The sequence below is a fragment of the Thamnophis elegans genome, chromosome 15 (assembly GCF_009769535.1).
Source record: "Thamnophis elegans isolate rThaEle1 chromosome 15, rThaEle1.pri, whole genome shotgun sequence".
Taxonomy (NCBI): Eukaryota; Metazoa; Chordata; class Lepidosauria; order Squamata; family Colubridae; genus Thamnophis; species Thamnophis elegans.
Window position 1 is genome coordinate 43,357,922 of NC_045555.1, and position 19,709 is coordinate 43,377,630.

The 19,709-nt window shown below is 41.9% G+C and overlaps 1 protein-coding gene across 1 annotated transcript; it reads left to right on the forward strand.

The window, feature by feature from the left end:
• Positions 1–246: 246 nt before the first annotated feature.
• On the forward strand, positions 247–18,954 carry LOC116518473 (lipase member M-like). Its single transcript, XM_032231903.1, has 9 exons — positions 247–351; positions 2,728–2,842; positions 3,914–4,112; positions 6,318–6,427; positions 11,509–11,645; positions 12,939–13,088; positions 13,190–13,261; positions 15,816–15,881; positions 18,281–18,954. The coding sequence occupies exons 1-9, from the start codon at positions 247–249 to the stop codon at positions 18,512–18,514; spliced, it is 1,188 nt and encodes a 395-aa protein (XP_032087794.1). The 3' UTR covers positions 18,515–18,954.
• The last annotated feature ends 755 nt before the right edge of the window (positions 18,955–19,709 follow it).

A 19,709-nucleotide genomic window follows, 5' to 3' on the forward strand; every position in this document is an offset into this window, starting at 1 on the left:
TATTTTTGAGGTGCAGGAGATAGTGAACGTGGTCACCTCATGGCTGCTGCTGTGTCGCAATATTTTCTGGAAGGGCTTATTTTTGGGGGAGGTCTTATTTTCAGGGAAACAGGATACTTTTATTTTAAGATTGCTGTCAACATCAAAAACACATTGGTTTCAATTTATAATCTTAACCTTTTAAAAATCTGTCTGGCAAAAGCACAATAATGCTATAAATTACATTCTATTTTACAGAGGCTGAAGATGTTTTTGTTTCTTGTGATATCTCTTTTGGTTCTGGAGTTCAATGATTCCAAAATATTGCCAAGAACAAAGAGAGAAGAAAATCCCGAAACATTCATGAATATTGTAAGTTTAATGTGGTTAATATACTTTAGTACAATATTTAACAGATTGAGGGTTGGAACCCCACTGTCATTTCTAAGCTGGTTTCTGAATCATGATTTCATATATACAGTGGTAAAGCTGTCCCACTTATACTAGTAAGTTTATATTTAGAATAGAATAGAATAATAGAGTTGGAAGGGACCTTGGAGGTCTTCTAGTCCTACCCCCTGCTTATGCAGGAAAACCTACACCACTTCAGACAAATGGATATCCAACATCTTCTTAAAGACCTCCAGTGTTGGAGCATTCACGACTTCTGGAGGCAAGTTGTTCCATTGATTAATTGTTCTGTCAGGAAATTTCTCCTTAATTCTAGGTTGCTTTGGAGAATACTCCTATCATGTCTCCCCTATCCTTCTTCTTACTAGGCTAGACATACTCAATTCCTGCAACCATTCTTCATATATTTTTGCCTCCAGTCCCTTAATCAGAGGTGAGTTGCTCCGGTTTGCACCAGTTCGAGTGAACCAGTAGTGGAAATTGCTACTGGGTCACCGAACCGGTAGGGATGGCAGGCTTGCCATTCCCCTGAACCAGTTCCCCAGTCACCGTGGCATGTTTTTTTTTGACATTTTTAATGTTCTGCGCATGTGCAGACCTATTTACAGACAACTGCACAAACTACATAGTGTGCGTCAGGCGCATGTGCGCCAAACAGGCAGTAATGCTGGTGGAAACCCACTCCTGTCCTTAATCATCTTTGTTGCTCTTCTCTGCACTCTTTCTAGAGTCTCAACATCTTTTTTACATCGTGGTGACCAAAACTGAATGCAACATTCCAAGTGTGGCCTTACCAAGGCCTTATAAAGTGGTATTAACCCTTCACGTGATCTTGATTCTATCCCTCTGTTTATGCAGCCTAGAACTGTGTTGGCTTTTTTGGCAGCTGCTGCACACTGCTGACTCATATTTAAATGGTTGTCCAGGATCCTTCTCACAGTTACTACTATTGTGCAAGGTACCACCTATACTGTACCTGTGCATTCTGTTTTTGAATTAATTATTTTAGAGTTTGTAATAGTCAAGGTTACATTCCAATGGGCACCTCCCTCGATATCTAAATAAGGGGAGAGTGTACAGCATTGTCTCACTTCTTTGTCAATCTGGAGTCAATCTGTTTCACCATATTCTGCCTATAGAGGAGACTTCATGGTCTATATATATATGGTGGTTTTCTCATGAGGTCAATGTAATGGTCTGGGAATCCCATTTTTCTAAGGACAAACTTAATGCGATAGGCAAAATCAAAGGCATTTCTAGGATCAATAAAGCATATATTGAGTTCTCGCTGGTATTCTTTGACTTTCTCAATTAGCAATAGCAGTAATAGCAGTTAGACTTATATACCGCTTCATAGGGCTTTCAGCCCTCTCTAAGCGGTTTACAGAGTCAGCATATTGCCCCCAACAACAATCCGGGTCCTCAGCTGTATCAATATTACATGTTCCTTAGACTTTTTTAAAAGACAGATTAAATATCTTGCATCTCTTTTTCCATTTTTCTTTACTTTCTCTTTTGGGTGTCCGTGATTCTTTTTTCATGTAGGACTTTAATCTGCACTGGATTGTCCTAAGCATTATTTTGCTATTGTGTGAAATAGGACCATAGTTTGTCCATCTGTTGAGCCTCCTTTCTTGGGTATTGGAACATAGATTTACTTCTTTCTGTCCTCTGTCATTTTCCAGGTTGTTTGACATACCTTAATTAGAACCTTCACTTATTTTTCTTCTGTTGCTCTTCATATTTCTTTCCCCCCGTATTTTTTTTCTTTTATTCAAAAGAAAGTTAAAGTACAAAACTCCAAGAAACCCGTTATATATATTTATTATATTTATATAATTTATATATAAATTGTTCTTCCAAATGCTGAAGAGGTTACCCCCAAAAGGTCACTTTTTCATGTGGAATTGATTTCTTATAATATGTAGAGACATTGCTCTTATTAATATTCCCATCAGTTGAAGGGCAGGTTAAAAGTTCCTATTAATTTCACAGGCAAATCTACCTGGCGCTAAGCCTTATAATTAAAGATGATAATTTTAGTCGCCTCAGGTTTATATTTCTACACCAGCTAAGATTATATTTTGCAAGGGTAATAAAAAAGATAAACAAGGTTAAAAAATAAACAAGACTGATTACAACATTTCCCTCCCTCCCTTCCTCCCTCCCTCCCTCCCTTGCCCCCTCTCTCTGTATCTGTTGGGAAAACTAGTATTTTTCCTTTTATTAAGAATGTAGCATTGCCCTAACAAAGATCTCTGCAAAGGCAAATATCAAACACACTACAGGTTTAAAGCATGGTTTTGAATGGAGTATCTTTTTAATATCTTTTTCCAGAGTGAGGTCTTACAATATCATGGTTATCCTAACGAGGAACATGAAATCCTGACAAATGATGGTTACTTTCTTACTATCAACAGAGTTCTCGGAAGGAAAGCGTCAGAGAAAACAGGTTTCTTTTTGCATTCAAAGTTCACAAAACCAAAGTTTATTAATACTGATTTGCTTTCATGAAATATCCTATTTATATTCTTATCTACTGTAGAAATACTGCAGCGAGGAAACTCTTTCGTTTAGAGGAGGAGTCAATTGAAATAATTTATTTGTTCTGGGAAACAGCCTGAAAACGAATGAGGACAAAAACCAAAATGGATGTGGCTCCAATTTCGTTTCATTTTCCAGGATATTGTAATAGGAATGTTTGGGGATTTCCCTGGGTCTAGGTATTAGTCAAACCCTCAAGATTGTCTTGATGATTAAACTACATGCTAATCATTTCATTCAAAATGAACATGGGGAAGCAGGAAAGAACATAACCTCATTTTTATACTTATATAATATCGTAAGGCCACCCAGACTCACTTTTATGTGAGATAGGAAGTTATACAAAATATGATGAATAAACAAACAAATAAATAAAATATTAAGCCAAAGCAAATGTTTTAATCCTTTTAATCCTTTTAATGTTATTATGGTTTACATATTTATAGCTCAGTTGTAATCAGGGAAGATTCTTAATTTTATTAAGTTGGATTGGATTTATTAAATTTATAGGCCGCCCAATCCTGAAGGACTCCGGGCGGCTTTACAGAAAATAAAATTTAAAAAGTGAAGAGTTAAAAAAACAGGGGAAACAAATTAAAAGAGAAACCACAGCATGCACCCAGTCTAATCGGGGCTGGACCTCGGTCATGAATAGCCAGGTTTTGATAGCCTTTCGGAAGGCCATGAGAGTGGGTAGGATCTGGATCTCTGGGGGTAGTTCATTCCATAGGGTCGGAGTGGCTACAGAGAAGGCCCTCCCCTGGGGAGCCGCCAACCGACATTGTCAAGTTAATAAAATTAAATTAAATTTATTAATTTTATTAAGAATCTGGTCTGATTACAAAAACCCATAGTTACAAAACCCCAACTATGTGGGTTTTTTTTTTTTACTCCATAAGGAATTTGAGATAATTACTTCCCCCAACCCCTCTGGTTTGAAATGTCTCGCTTTCCTTTTTCTTTTTTGGTAACACAACAGCTTCCAAACCTGTTGTGTTACTGATGCCAGGAATTCTTACTGATTGTGGAATATGGCTGACGAATGTGCCCAACAATAGCTTAGGATTTATACTGGCAGATGCTGGCTTTGATGTTTGGTTGGCAAATAACCGAGGAAGCAGATGGTGTAAATGGCACCAGCACTTTTCATCTCAAGAAAAAGAATTCTGGAATTTCAGGTATGTTAAAATATTTGGTGCTTGGGACGGTGGGGGGAGTGATAAAATGCAAACTTCAATGTGAAAGAAATACAAAAGATGGATCATGCCATGTTGATGACTTGAAAAAAAAAGTCAGGGTTACTATGTGAGAGAACCCAGGAGCAAATACAGCAGAGGTTTGTATTTAAATAGTGGTTTTATCTAGAAAGGAAATATACATACATGTTCTTTAGCCACACCTCAAACAAACAGCAATTTACAACAGTTACAGTAGCAATAGCAATAGCAGTTAGACTTATATACCGCTTCATAGGGCTTTCAGCCCTCTCTAAGCGGTTTACAGAGTCAGCATATCGCCCCCCACAGTCTGGGTCCACATTTCACCCACCTCGGAAGGATGGAAGGCTGAGTCAACCTTGAGCCGGTGAGATTAGAACCGTTGAACTGCAGATAACAGTCAGCTGAAGTGGCCTGCAGTACTGCACCCTAACCACTGCGCCACCTCGGCTCTCCACCTCAGTACGGAAGTACATACGGAGAGAGAGATATGCCCGAACAGGGTCTCTTTTACAATACTGACTCTTAAAGTCAAGTAACCATGTGACTCATTCCTATCATTGCATCATCATTACGGAATTATAGCATTACAGCAGCTGGTCAGCTATTAAATTATCATTACCCAAAACCTTAGACTGTGCCATGGTCTGATTGGACAGAAGCATCCATGTTCATCAGCGATCAAGGGCATCCACAAGAGAGATTAAAAAAAACCCAAGATGGTAGCTATGATTGTGCAATCAAAATCTTATCTTCTTTTTAACATGTCACAATGCACAAAAAAAAAGGGCAGGCCTTTGTCATGGCTACCAGTCATTATCACTAGCCTGAATTTCCTGAAAATTCTCCCCTCCATAGATATCCTTCCTCCAACTGGACATGTGATTGTTCTTTTACATATCTATTAGATTATGATTTTCAAAATCTGCCCATCATATAGTTCAGGGGTGTCAAACTCATGCCGTTACCTCATTGTCATGTGACATATCATGATGCTCTCCCCCTTCGCTAAACCAGCGTGGGTGTGGCCAGTGCATGACACACCTGGCCCACGAGTTTGACAACCCTGCTATAGTTCTATGACAAACAAGCAAATTATACACACAATTAATGCAAATATAATCAGGAAAGAGAGATAGTTTGAGTAGCTTACCACATATTGCTATGGTGAGATAAATGTTTCATTATCCTGTTCTTTGTTTTGTATTATAATACATTTAGTCAGCCATGTAATTATTTTACATTTTTTATGCATTTTATAGTTTTTTATATATACATTTTAGGGTTTTTTTTTAAAAAAAAACTTTATATATTTTATGTTTTATGTTTCTTATATTTTAAAACTATCAACTGTTTGTATATCACCCTTTTTATATTTGGCTAGGACAAAAATTGTTAGAACCTACTCTGTGGGTGTGGCCTCCTTTGTGGGAGTGGCTTGCCACCCATGTGACTGGATGGGAGTGGCTTGCTGCCCATGTGACCGGATGGGAGTGGCTTGCTGCCCATGTGACCGGATATGAAATTATGAATTAGTACTTAGGTCGGTCCAAGTAGCTATTCAGAAATTAGTGGTTAGAAGCAATCGTAAAGTAAGATATGGAATTAAAACCAGAAATATTTTGTTGGCTATTTGAAAGGGAGTATAATATATATTTAATTTTACACATGTTAGCAGCTGCTGGAATTGTGTTTGCACAACAGTGGAAAAACAGAGATATGTAAATGAATAAATATTACAATGTGCAGGAATAAATAAATTGACAATTAAAATCAAGAAGGCTTTGAATACTTTTTCACGTGGGATTGGTTTTAGCAATTGCCAACTAACGGAAACAGAAATTAGAAATCCAAAAGTATGAAAGAAAACACCAATTATGTAAGGAAAGGTCCCTAAAATGTATAAGGAAATATTACTAGATCATTATTAATGCATAGATAACTGCGGGACATTACACACCCACCAGTGGTGGGTTTCAAAAATTTTTTGGAACCTCTTCTGTAGGTGTGGCCTGCTTTCCGGGTCCACTGGTGGAACCTCTTCTAACCGGTTCGGTAGATTTGACGAACCAGTTCTACCGAATAGGTGCGAACTGGTAGGAACCCACCTCTGGGCTAGGATCATAACAAAGATTTGATTGTTTGATTGACTCTGTTTTGTTTCAGTTTTCATGAAATGGCAATGGAAGATCTGCCAGCTATTATATATTTTATCCTAGCTAAAACTGGACAGAAACAACTTCATTATGTTGGCTATTCCCAAGGATCCACTCTAGGTAAATTCTTGGATTTTTGCAGGGGTGAAAAAGGAAGCATGGGGGTGGAAGAGCGAGTGACAAGATAAGCATCTTAATGTCATCAGGCAAATGATGCAATGAGATCACGATGCAGGTGACAACTTTTTGGGCTTGGTATCAACACATGTTATCTGATCTCATTGAACTGTGTCAATTGCTGGTGGGATGCAAACTGGCCAAAGCTATAGACTTCTAAGCATTAATTCTTACAGCGTATCTTTAATTATATTCTTCATTTTTATTTTCCTTTTGTTTAGATTTGTAGGAGAATTATTTGTTTAATCATACCATGAAGAAGTAATTAAACAATTTGTTGGGGACAAAATAATGGAAATTATATATTCATGTGAAAGAAGTGAAATCAGTATATAAGTTGTAAACATACGTAATCTTTATTCACCCATATCCTTAGATAGGATGTGCAAAGTGACATTCTAAATGGAATGGGATTGCTATCACTAAAACAGAAAAAAAAGCACCCTTTAATTTGCATTTCAAATGTATAGATTTTTTAGATTTAGATTTTATTTATTATTTATAGGCCGCCCTGAGGGGACTCAGGGCGGCTTACAATTCATGGGAGGGGGTGTGCAAGACAAAACATAAGACAGTACGTGAATAAAAAAATAAACAATAAAACACAACTTTCATTCAACATTCGGGTGGGGCGGATTAGAATCTTTATCCCCAGGCCTGACGGGATAGCCAGATTTTAAGGGCTGTGCGGAAGGTCTGGACAGTGGTGAGGGTGCGAATCTCCACGGGGAGATCGTTCCAAAGGGTCGGAGCTACTACTGAAAAGGCTCTCCTCCGCGTAGTCGCCAGTCGGCACTGACTGGCGGATGGAACTCGGAGGAGGCCTAATCTGTGCGATCTAATCGGTCGAAGGGAGGTAATTGGCAGGAGGCGGTCTCTCAAGTACTCAGATCCACTACCATGGAGGGCTTTATGGATGGTAAGTAGCACCTTGAAGCGCACCCGGAGATCAACAGGTAGCCAGCGCAGCTCGCGGAGGATAGGTGTTATGTGGGCGAACCGTGGTGCGCCCACAATCACTCGCGCGGCCGCATTCTGGACTAGCTGAAGTCGCCGGATGCTCTTCAAGGGCAGCCCCATGTAGAGCACATTGCAGTATTCCAGCCTAGAGGTCACAAGGGCTCGAGTGTCTGTTGTGAGGACCTCCCGATTCAGGTAGGGCCGCAACTGGCGCACCAGGCGAACCTGGGCGAATGCCCCCCTGGTCACAGCCGACAGGTGATGGTCAAAAGTCAGCTGTGGGTCCAGGAGGACTCCCAAGTTGCGAACCCTATCTGAGGGGTATAAAATTTGACCCCCCAGCCTGAGCGATGGAACACTGGCCAAATTATTGGGAGGGAAACACAACAGCCACTCGGTCTTGTCCGGGTTGAGCACCAGTTTGTTAGCTCTCATCCAGTTCTTAACGGCCTCAAGACCCCGGTTCATCACGTCCACCGCTTCATTGAGTTGGCATGGGGCAGACAGATACAACTGAGTGTCGTCCGCGTATTGGTGGTATTTTATCCCGTGCCTCCGAATGATCTCGCCCAGCGGTTTCATGTAGATGTTAAATAGTAGGGGGGATAAGACCGAACCCTGCGGCACCCCATATGTTAGGGGCCTAGGGGACGATCTCTGCCCCCCAACCAACACTGACTGCGACCTGTCCGAGAGGTAGGAGGAGAACCACTGCAAAACAGTGCCTCCCACCCCCACCTCCCGCAGTCGTCGCAGAAGGATACCATGGTCGATGGTATCGAAAGCCGCCGAGAGGTCAAGGAGAACCAGGATGGACGCATGGCCTCCATCCCTGGCTCTCCAGAGATCATCGGTCAATGCGACCAAAGCGGTTTCTGTGCTGTAGCCAGGTCTGAAGCCTGACTGGAAGGGGTCAAGGTAACTAGCTTCCTCCAAGGACCGTTGGAGCTGGAAGGCCACCACCTTCTCAACAACCTTCCCGACAAAGGGGAGGTTGGAGACTGGACGGTAATTGTTGAAAATGGCTGGATCCAAGGATGGTTTCTTCAGGAGGGGTCTCACCACCGCCGCTTTAAGTGCGGCGGGGAAGTGCCCCTCCCGAAGGGAGGCGGTAATGACCGCCTGGATCCAGCCTCGTGTCACCTCACTGCTGTTGGCAACCAGCCAAGAGGGACACGGGTCCAGTACACAGGTGGAGGCACTCACAGCTTGTATGGCCTTGTCCACATCCCCAGGGGCAACATCCTGAAACTCAACCCAGAGATGGTCTGCCAAGTTATCCCCCTGTGCCTCGGCTGGATCTGCAAAGGTGGAGTCCAAGTCCGACCGAAACCGAGCAACTTTGTCCGCTAAGAACTGGACATAATCCTCAGCCTTACCCTGCAGGGGGTCCCCCGTATCCCTCCTATTTAGGAGGGAGTGGGTTATCCTAAACAGGGCGGCTGGGCGGGACTCAGCGGACGCAACCAAGGTGGCAATATACGTTCTTTTTGCTGTCCTCAATGCCCTGATATATTCCTTGGTGCAAGTTGTTAAGAGTGCTCGGTTCGATTCGGACTTATCGGACCTCCACAGGTGCTCTAGGCGTCTCCTCCGGCGCTTCTTCTCCCGGAGCTCCTCGGTGAACCAAGGAGGCCTCCGGGATCCGCCGACCCAGAGGGGCCATAGTGGCACAATCTGGTCAAGGGACTCCGATGCTGCCGAGTGCCAGGCAGCAACCAGAGCCTCTGCCGAACTGTGGGCGAGAGTATCAGGAATAACCCCAAGCTCCGTCTGGAACCTCAGAGGGTCCATAAGTCGCCTGGGGCGGAACCACCTGGTCGGTTCCTCCTCCCTACAGTGGGGGTTTGGCCTCCGGAAGTCGAGCCTCAGTAGGCAGTGGTCTGACCACGACAGGGGTATGATCTCATTACCCCTCAGACCAATATCACAAGTCCACTGCTCCAAGAGGAATACGAGGTCGAGCATGTGACCCGCTGAATGGGTTGGGCCCCGAATTACCTGGGTCAAGCCCATGGCTGTCATGGAAGCCATGAACTCCTGCGCCCCATCAGAGTGTTCACCGAGCGAAGGCAAATTGAAATCCCCCAGGACCATAAGCCTGGGGAACTCAATTGCTAGCTCGGCTACTGACTCGAGGAGCGAGGGGAGGGCTGCTGCAACGCTGTTGGGAGGCAGGTACGTTAGCAGCAGACCCACTTGACCCTTGAGGTCCAACTTCACCAGCAGGGACTCACACCCGACAAGCTCCGGAGCAGGGATCCTACGAGGTGCTAAAGACTCCCGGATAACGATAGCCACACTGCCACCCCTTCTCTGGGCTCTTGGCTGATGAAGCACCTGAAATCCATCTGGGCACATCTCTACGAGGGGGACTCCTCCCTCCGTGCCCAGCCAGGTTTCAGTAATACATGCCAGATCTGCCCTCTCGTCTAAAATTAAGTCCCGGACGAGGGGAGCCTTGTGAACAACAGACCTGGCATTTAGCGACAACAGCCTGAGACCAGGGTCCTGATTACTCGCGCCATCTGCCTTTAATTTAGTCCTTAGCCTTTAATTTAGTCCTTAGTACCTGTATAGAATCCTTCCCATTCAAGGAAATCAGCTTTGACTGGCTAAAATTCCTATGTGTAATGTGGATAATAAGACATTATTACTGAATCAATGATCAGGAGGGTTACGAGCAGCATGGTGGTCTAGTTAGTTAGCTAGTTAGCAGTTAGAAGTTAGACTTATATACCGCTTCATAGGGCTTTCAGCCCTCTCTAAGCGGTTTACAGAGTCAGCATATCACCCCCACAGTCTGTGTCCTCATTTCACCCACCTCGGAAGGATGGAAGGCTGAGTCAACCTTGAGCCGGTGAGATTAGAACCACTGAACTGCAGATAACAGTCAGCTGAAGTGGCCTGCAGTACTGCACCCTAACCACTGCGCCACCTTGGCTCATCTTGGTCTAGAGGTGGTGCTCTTGCCTCACTGTGAGGCAAGAGTTCGATCCTAGGTAGGCTGTGAGTTTGATCCTAGGTAGCAGCAGATATTTCTAAAGAGGAAATATCTGCTATGAGCTCCGCATAGGCATCAGGAAGGGCATCCGGCCAGTAAATGTGCAGCTCCCTTCAGTTGCCCTGACTCCATTCCAATGCAAGAGATTGCAGGATTGTTAAAAGAAAAACAAAATGAATAGAGGGTTACATGTGAAAAGGAAGGAAAATTAGTAATCCAAGTGCAACATGTAAGAATAGAATAAATTACTTTTAAAATAACTATTGATAAAATATGATGGATATAAAAAGCCTCATCCAAAATAATATAATAAGAAAACAAACAGTATCTAACTAAGGATGTTTGAAGGTGGTAAATTGACAGGAAATCAGTCAGTGAAAATACATTTGAATTCTTTTGCAAAATAGTTGTAGAAGTTCCTTCAAGATAATTTTCAATTCAGGAATTTATCTTCACTGGATTGTGGGGATATACTATTCACTTATTGCTCTAGCAAATATAGGGTAAATTTTTTTTTTTTAGACATTTTATTAGGATTTATAGGCCGCCCTTTTCCCTGAGGGGACTCAGGGCGCCTTACAATCACAGGGAGGGGGGTGCAATACCAAAAGACAAACAATATGTGAACAGGATAAAATAATAAAACACAACTTGCATTCAACAGTCAGCACTCGGGCGGGTAAATTGGGAACCTATCCCCAGGCCTGCTGGGAGAGCCAGGTCTTAAGGGCTGTGCGGAAGGTCTGGATGGTGGTGAGGGTGCGGATCTCGACGGGGAGGTCGTTCCACAGGGTCGGAGCTGCAACAGAAAAGGCTCTCCTCCGTGTAGTCGCCAGTCGACATTGACTGGCGGATGGGATTCGGAGGAGGCCCAGTCTGTGCGATCTAATCGGTCGAAGGGAGGTGATCGGCAGAAGGCGGTCTCTCAGGTACCCAGATCCACTACCATGGAGTGCTTTAAAGGTGGTCATCAATACTTATCATAATATCATAGTAATTATCATAAACAGGCTGTGACTTGTAATGGTGCTGAATAATCATTAATTTTCTTTACGCTTAGGATTCATTGCATTTTCAGCTATGCCAGCTTTAGCTGAGAAAATAAAAATCTTTTTTGCATTTGGTCCAATATATTTGGTGAATCATATAAAACCATGGTATAAGATGGTAATCGATATGAACCAAGTTATTGTAAAGGTATGTGGTTGATGCTGTGGTTCTCAAAGAATGAATGTATGCTAGTTACTTTATTGCTAAGATCTTTAAAAGGCAAGAACAAATCTCATGTCAAGCCTTCAATAGGAGTTAGTCACGCTTAGGTTTGTATCGGATTATTCTTAACAGGTTTACAATATTTAAAATACTTACAAATATCCTGGGAACTCTGCCAAAGGAAGTTAAGCTAGATATCTTTTTTATTATTCTTCTCTTGGCAGCAGACAGCATTTTAGTTAGGAAGGCCATTGTGTCATTATCATTATCATCATTAATCATCATCAGACAGACAGCGAGATGTTCAGACTGGGTTTGGCATTTTTGTCTATCTTATCGAGACCTTACCAAGAATTGCGCGTGCAACGAATCGGCAGTAATAGCAATAGCAATAGCAGTTAGACTTATATACCGCTTCATAGGGCTTTCAGCCCTCTCTAAGCGGTTTACAGAGTCAGCATATCGCCCCCACAGTCTGGGTCGACAGCAACCCACCCCTAGGTATAGGGTAACCTGCTTGAGCAGGAGGTTGGACTAGAAGACTTCCAAGGCCCCTTCCAAATCTTATTCTGAAACTGCATGATGATACCATCCATGGATGGCTATACTGTCCTCAGAATAGGTTGGTGCGATGCTACTGATTTTATTATTTATTTATTTATTAATTAGACTTATATACCGCTGCATAGGGCTTTCAGCCCTCTCTAAGCGGTTTACAAATTTTTTAGCAAATTGAGTCAGCAAATTGCCCCCACATTCTGGGTCCTCATTTCACCCACCTTGGAAGGATGGAAGGCTGAGTCGACCTTGAGCCAGTGAGATTTGAACCGCTGAACTGCAAATCAGTCAGCTGAAGTGGCCTGCAGTACTGCACCCTAACCACTGCGCCACCTTGGCTCCTTTTTTTAGTCTCATCCACAGAGCATAAGGTGGAAGAAGCATTTTAGCAATTTTCTGTGGAAGGCAGATAGGGGAGAAGGAAATAATTGTGGTTTGTGAATAGTTAGGGATCTGTATGAATGCAGCATCTCAGCAGGCTACATGATAGTTTCACTTTCTTACTCTTGTTGAATAAATTGTCCCAAAGTCTTTTGCGAGTCTGTATCATGTATGAATCAGTCTTCTGCAGAAGGAAAGGATGAGGGGCTAAGCCATTTGAATTTTGAAGGACATAATTTTAGAATAGCACTTTTTAAAGCAAACTTGGAATATAGAAATTTGAAAGGACAGAGCAAGTTCAAAGGCATTGAAAATTGATTTGAATTGTTTTATTTACAGGCTGTATTAAGCCGAAAAGAAATTTGCTTGCTACCTAATCACATTGCACGAATCCTGGCCACTAAGTTTTGTCACCTGGATTTATGGAGAAAAACATGTGCAAATATTTTATTGTCCGGTGGTGGAATTAGTGAAAACAATGTAAATATGGTATGTTTATTGCACATTTTTAAACAAATTACTTTATTTCAGACAGTGACATAAATGTACCAATTAAATGAAAAAATTTTTTTTTAAATATTCTTCCTCAGAGTCGCCTGGATGTCATTGTATCACATTTATTTGGATGTACATCAACCAAAACTCTGTTACATTGGAAGCAGGTAAGAAATTCTGAAACGTAAAACTAAAAATGTGAATTTTACTAATTTGGAATAGCAAATGCCCCCTTTGATCTCTGTTTTCATAATAAATGTTTCTTTCTCAAATAAAATTAAAGTATCAATTTCCCATTAATTAAAAATGAATTCTTCTTTGTTCTCTGTATTAGCTTTCCTGAATATTAATTAATTTATGCCATTACTTATAGAGCATACACCGGGGGCTGTCAAACTCGCGGCCCATGGGCTGGATGCATCATGCGCTTGCCATGCCCACACTTGTTTTAGCGAAGGGGGGAAAACGTGAGTTTGACACCCTTGGCCTACACCCAAAAGGAGTAGGGCAGTTTGCAGGACAAACCACCATTAAAAACTGTTCTATCCCCCCTTCCTCGCTCGTTAACAGATGACAGGCAGAGAAACTTAAAAGGAAAGAACTTTATTAGTCCTCGGCTCAGACTGGCTGCTAGCCCAAAAATAAACATAAATAACGTCTCTGACAAGAAGATAACAGAATGCAAAACAAAAATCTCTTACGGCAAAACCGGGCGTCCAAAAAGAAAGCAAAGCACTTCTCCAAGTGTCTCTTTGAATCCGGGTTACAGAAAGCAAATCACTTCTCCAAGTGTCTCTCACAAAGAAACCACGACCGATGAACAATGAATGATGAACGTTGACTCCTGCAACCAGGCCGTGGCACCATCCGTCCTTTTATCACCAGAGAACGACACTAACGAGCCCCAGCTGCATTGTTAATCTTGCATCCCAACTCAACTCACAGCAAACTTCTGCTGAGTCACAACAAAAAACTATCAGCCAATCTACACCCAAAAGGAGTAGGGCAGTTTGCAGGACAAACAATCATTAAAAACTATCAGCTAATCTAATCTATCGCTGGGACAGTTCCAGAATTTGCAACCGTTGAAATGATTCTTGTTTCATTGTGTTCTGAAGGGCAGGGCAGTGATTGAGAAAACATGTGGGCAAACGTCCACTGTCCTCCACTGAGTAGGAACACTTCTTCTGCCATGGATCATGTGAATTTGGAGTTGGCAAATCAGCTGGCAAAGAAGCACCAGAACACAGATTGTTATCACTCTGTTAATTGTATTTACTCTAGCGATTAAACAAGCTGCTGTATTTTGAATCAGTTGAAAATTTTCAGTTCTCTTCAAAGGCAAAGTATTTTCCATTGTCTTGTCTGTCAGGTACAAATGTCACGTCCTCAAATCAGGAAAGACACAGCTTGGTTCTTCCAAGCGGAGCTGTTTATTATTCTACACTTATAGACAGAATCTTGCCAAATTGAAGCACCATACTGTCTGCGTTCAGCATATCCTCTGAGAACTATTAGGAAGTTTAGTTTAGTTTAGTTTATTTATCTTGTATGCCGCCCACTCTCGGAAGACTCCGGGCGGCTTACAAATAAAAGGGAAGGGGGAATATAAAAATAAAAACAACAATTAAAAATACCAACAACATTCATAACTTAGGATGGGGATGGATAATTCAACAGCCCCAGGCCTGCCGGAACTTGGTCCTGGTCGCTTTGCAGAAGGCCGGAAGGGTAGTAAGGGTCCGGATCTCAACGGGGAGATCCTTCCATAGGGCCGGAGCAGCTACAGAGAAGGCCCTCCCCCGGGGGGTCGCCAGCCGACATTGGCCAGCAGGAAGGAACTTCTTCATCCTCCTTTCTTTCTCAAAAAATATTTCGACTGAGTTGCCTCTTATTCTTCTGGAATGCATTCTCTCCCACCTTGTAATCCAGTTTACTATATTCCATTACTTCAAGGGAGTAAATCATTATTACCAATACGTCTCAGTTCTTCAACTGGCACTCCTGAACAAAGCTGGGCAACAGAACTCTTGTAGTTGCTCCACGTATGATTTGTGATCGAATGTTGTTCAGATTCCCATAAAGGAGAGAGTGTATTCCAAATGAGCAAAAGACTGAACAGTCTGTGTGGGAGGAAGACAATCATTTACAGCTACAAAGTTAAAATTAGCTGCATTGCGACGAGTTTAAGACAGTTGCGCCCTTGAAAAATTAGTCATTAGTAGGACTCTGGGGGATGGTAGAGGACAGGAAGAGGACTGGTTCAGCCGAACCGGTAGTGAAAATCACAGGTGGCCCTGCCCACCTGCCCTGGCATCCCATTTAGGCCCTTTTTTAAGCCAAAAGACGCTGACATTTCCGAACTGGTAGGGAAGGTAAGTAAATATCACCTCTGACAGGAAGGCCTGGAGGAATGTTGTCCAAGGGATCGTGATGGGTCGGACACGACTTTGCAACTAACAACCAAAAAATGTTGGCTGTTATTAGGGGACTTAAAATTCCAACCTCTCCAAAAAACACCAGGTTAGAAAAGTTATTCTATTCCAGAATTACTTCCCCCTCCTTCTAGTCTGTGTATCTGTGTATCTTCACTGATTCTAAGGGATTGTATGAATAGATTATTTTAATGGAAAGCTTCAGAAAATTGCATTAACATTTTTTTAAATGTAAAAGTATAATTTGCAAAATTGGTTTTAGAGACTTTTCTCTTGTCCTTTTCAGTTGTACGACACTGGGCAGCTTAAAGAATTTGACTATGGCCCTAAGAATATGGAAAAATACAATCAGGTAGGCAAATATTTTTTTTTTCAAATGAAAGAAACATTGCAGATAAATAAGAATGAAGATAAAGCGGTTACAAATTTACTATTTTTGTAATTTTTTTAAACATAATATTTAACATCTCATCCTGGATTCATCTATTTTGATTAAAGGCAGGAGTGCCCATTTTTGTATCAATGAAATGCTGTGTAGCATGTAAGCATGTAATGCCTACCCAGACATAACTGCCAGGAAATGAAAGAGCCGAGGTGGCGCAGCGGTTAAATGTAGCACTGCAGGCTACTTCAGCTGACTGCAGTTCAGCAGTTCGGCTGTTCAAATCTCACCAGCTCAGGGTTGACTCAGCCTTCCATCCTTCCGAGGTGGGTAAAATGAGGACCCAGATTGTTGTTGGGGGCAATATGCTGACTCTGTAAACCGCTTAGAGAGGGCTGAAAGCCCTATGAAGCGGTATATAAGTCTAACTGCTATTGCTATTGCTAAATTCACAAAATACTATTTAAGCCTGTAGTAGAATACCACAATAATATAACCCACAAAGAAGAGGGAGTCAAGCTATTGTCCAAAGCACCTATGAGACAAGAAGCAATGGGTAGAAAATAATCAAGGAGAGAAGCAACTTAGAACTAAGGAGAAATTTTCTGACAATTAGAACAATTAATTAGTGGAAAAACTTGCCTCCAGAAGTTGTGAACACTGGAAGTTTTTAAGAAGAGATTGGATAACCATTTTTCTGAAATGGTATAGGTATATTTTCAGCCTGAGCAGTGGTGTTGGACTAGAAGACCTCCAAGGTCCCTTCCAACTCTGTTATTCTATTTTAGTATTTTGCATATTTGGTGAGACCAGTGATAGTACTTCCACTGCACAAAATATTGGATCTCTCCTAAATTACATGGAAAAGTTCTTTCAGGAGCAATTGAATTAAGACAATTAGAGATAACGAATAAAGCTTACTGTGCTAATAATTTAAACAAGTATTTTTTCAGATTTTTATAGGGTTATGGCAGTGGTGGGTTTCAAAAATTGTTGGAACCTACTCTGTGGGTGTGGCCTCCTTTGTGGGAGTGGCTTGCCACCCATGTGACCAGATGGGAGTGGATTGCTGCCCATGTGACCAGATGGGAGTGGCTTGCCGCCCATGTGACCGGATATGAAATTATGAATTAGTACTTAGGTCGGTCCAAGTAGCTATTCAGAAGTTAGTGGTTAGACGCAATCGTAAAGTAAGATATGGAATTAAAACCAGAAATATTTTGTTGGCTATTTGAAAAGGAGTATAATATATATTTAATTTTACACATGTTAGCAGTTGCTGGAATTGTATTTGCACAACAGTGGAAAAACAGAGATACGTAAATGAATAAATATTACAATGTGCAGGAATAAAGAAATTGACAATTAAAATCAAGAAGGCTTTGAATACTTTTTCACGTGGGATTGGTTTTAGCCAATTGCCAATTAACGGAAACAGAAATTAGAAATCCAAAAATATGAAAGAAAACACCAACTATGTAAGGAAAGATCCCTAAAATGTATAAGGAAATATTACTAGATCATTATTAATGCGTAGATAACTGCGGGACATTACACACCCACCAGTGGTGGGTTTCAAAAAATTTTGGAACCTCTTCTGTAGGTGTGGCCTGCTTTCCGGGTCCACTGGTGGAACTTCTTCTAACCGGTTCGGTAGATTTGATGAATTGGTTCTACCGAATAGGTACGAACTGGTAGGAACCCACCTCTGGGTTATGGTTGAATGGGGAGAAGATCTGTTATAATATGGGATATTGATAGCCACATAGCATGAGACAGACAACAAAAATGCATTATATTAATAATCATCCTAAAAGATAAGTCAGTGTTCTCAGAGCTATCCTAGATCCTTGGGTGGTGAGACTTTTAAATACAACCACAATCACTCCATGCACACACTAATTTTTCTTCTTTTTTTTCTTTTTTCGTTTCAGTTATAGTGAGGTTAAAACCAATTTCATTGTATATAAGTACAATGACAATAAAGATTATAGCAATAGCAATAGCAACAGCAATAGCAGTTAGATTTATATACCGCTTCATAGGGCTTTCAGCCCTCTCTAAGCGGTTTACAGAGTCAGCATATCGCCCCCACAGTCTGGGTCCTCATTTCACCCACCTCGGAAGGATGGAAGGCTGAGTCAACCTTGAGCCGGTGAGATTAGAACCGCTGAACTGCAGATAACAGTCGGCTGAAGTGGCCTGCATTACTGCACCCTAACCACTGCGCCACCTCGGCTCTTATACTTATCCTGGGAAGTAGCGAAGCTAAATGATTCAAACCACGAGATATTATAGGATGATATTATAATAATAGCAATATTTAGTTCTTATGAGATTTAATGAAGTGTTTCTCCTCTTCTCTTTAGATGACCCCCCCTTTTTATGATATAAGAAGCATAAATATTCCAACCTTCATGTGGAGTGGTGGAAAAGATAAAATTTCAGCACTAAAGGATACCGAACGATTGCTCCCTCTTCTTAGTAATCTGATCTCCCACAAAGTAATTCCTCATTGGATGCATTACGATTATCTTTTTGGCCTTGATGCTTGTCAAGAATTGTATGATGAACTTGTTGACATAATTCACAATTTCCCATAAGCTGGGAATCGTCTAGTTAGTAAATCAGAGGCAAACATGTGGCACTCCGCAACGTTTCCTTAACAGAAGAAATGCATGCTTCACTAAAGCAGAAGTGTCTAATTCTTTTATTTGATGATTTTTCTTTTAAAAAAGGATATCTTTTTAAAAAGTTAATGCAGATGCTTTGAAAGAATGCAATCTTGGGGATTCTAAACTTTGGGAAGACTCACAGGGTAAAGTTTTGAGTAATAAGGGTCAAGTGTTGAGTAAACTCGCACAGTAAAGTGTTGAGTAATAAGGGAACAATGAAGCCAAACAGTAAGAGCTGAACCCAGATCCGCTCAACTCAACAGATTTTCCCTTCTGGTTTCAGCTGCAAAAAAACAAAAGCCAGTTTTGGGGAGGATGTGTTAAAGCCCCCCCCCCCCCGAAATGGTAGTTGTGGAAAAATGATCTCAGCTTTGACCCCAATGTATATGTATATTCAGCTGGTCTCTCATCCGGTTGCATCTCTGGAGTTGGATGAGATTGGCAGCTTTTCCAGGAATCTGTATCCTTGGGCTGGGCGCCGATCCTTTGTGTTGTATCTGAAGCTTCGAGGGTTTGCCCCATTTCCTCAGAAGGATAATACCGGATTTCGCTAAGTTGTCCAGTTATCCATTCCTGTGTCTCCTTCTGCGATCTCCTCTCTCCCCTACAACTTTGCTGAGTCTTCACACCACCCGAGGTTCACGTTGGTAGTGGAGTTCAGCACCTTGGACAGCCCCCCCCAATATTTTCCTGAAAACCCCAACTCCAATGAAACTCTGAGACAGGAATTTTCTCAAAGCTTCCATTTATTAGAATTAGTATACAGGCACATCTGGGAAAACCCGAATGTGAGAGATCCAGGTTTTCCCTCCGTAAGTCAAAAGTCTAAACCCATTCCATGCACCCATCAGTCCATCACCTCGTCCAATACCTATCGATCCCAATGCAAGACATCCTTGATTTGCGACAGGTCCTAAAGTCCTCGACTTACGCTTGACAGCCGCAACAGCCCAACTGCACCTGATTGGCTAAGACGCGGCTAGCTGACCGCGGGCTGCCCAAGGCATTCCTATTGGTCACCCTGCTTGACAGCTCCCATATAAATAGCTGTCAAACAGGGTGAGGTGCGGAATTCTCTGTACATAGTTAACTGTTGCTGTTTCTCAATAAATTGCTTACCTCA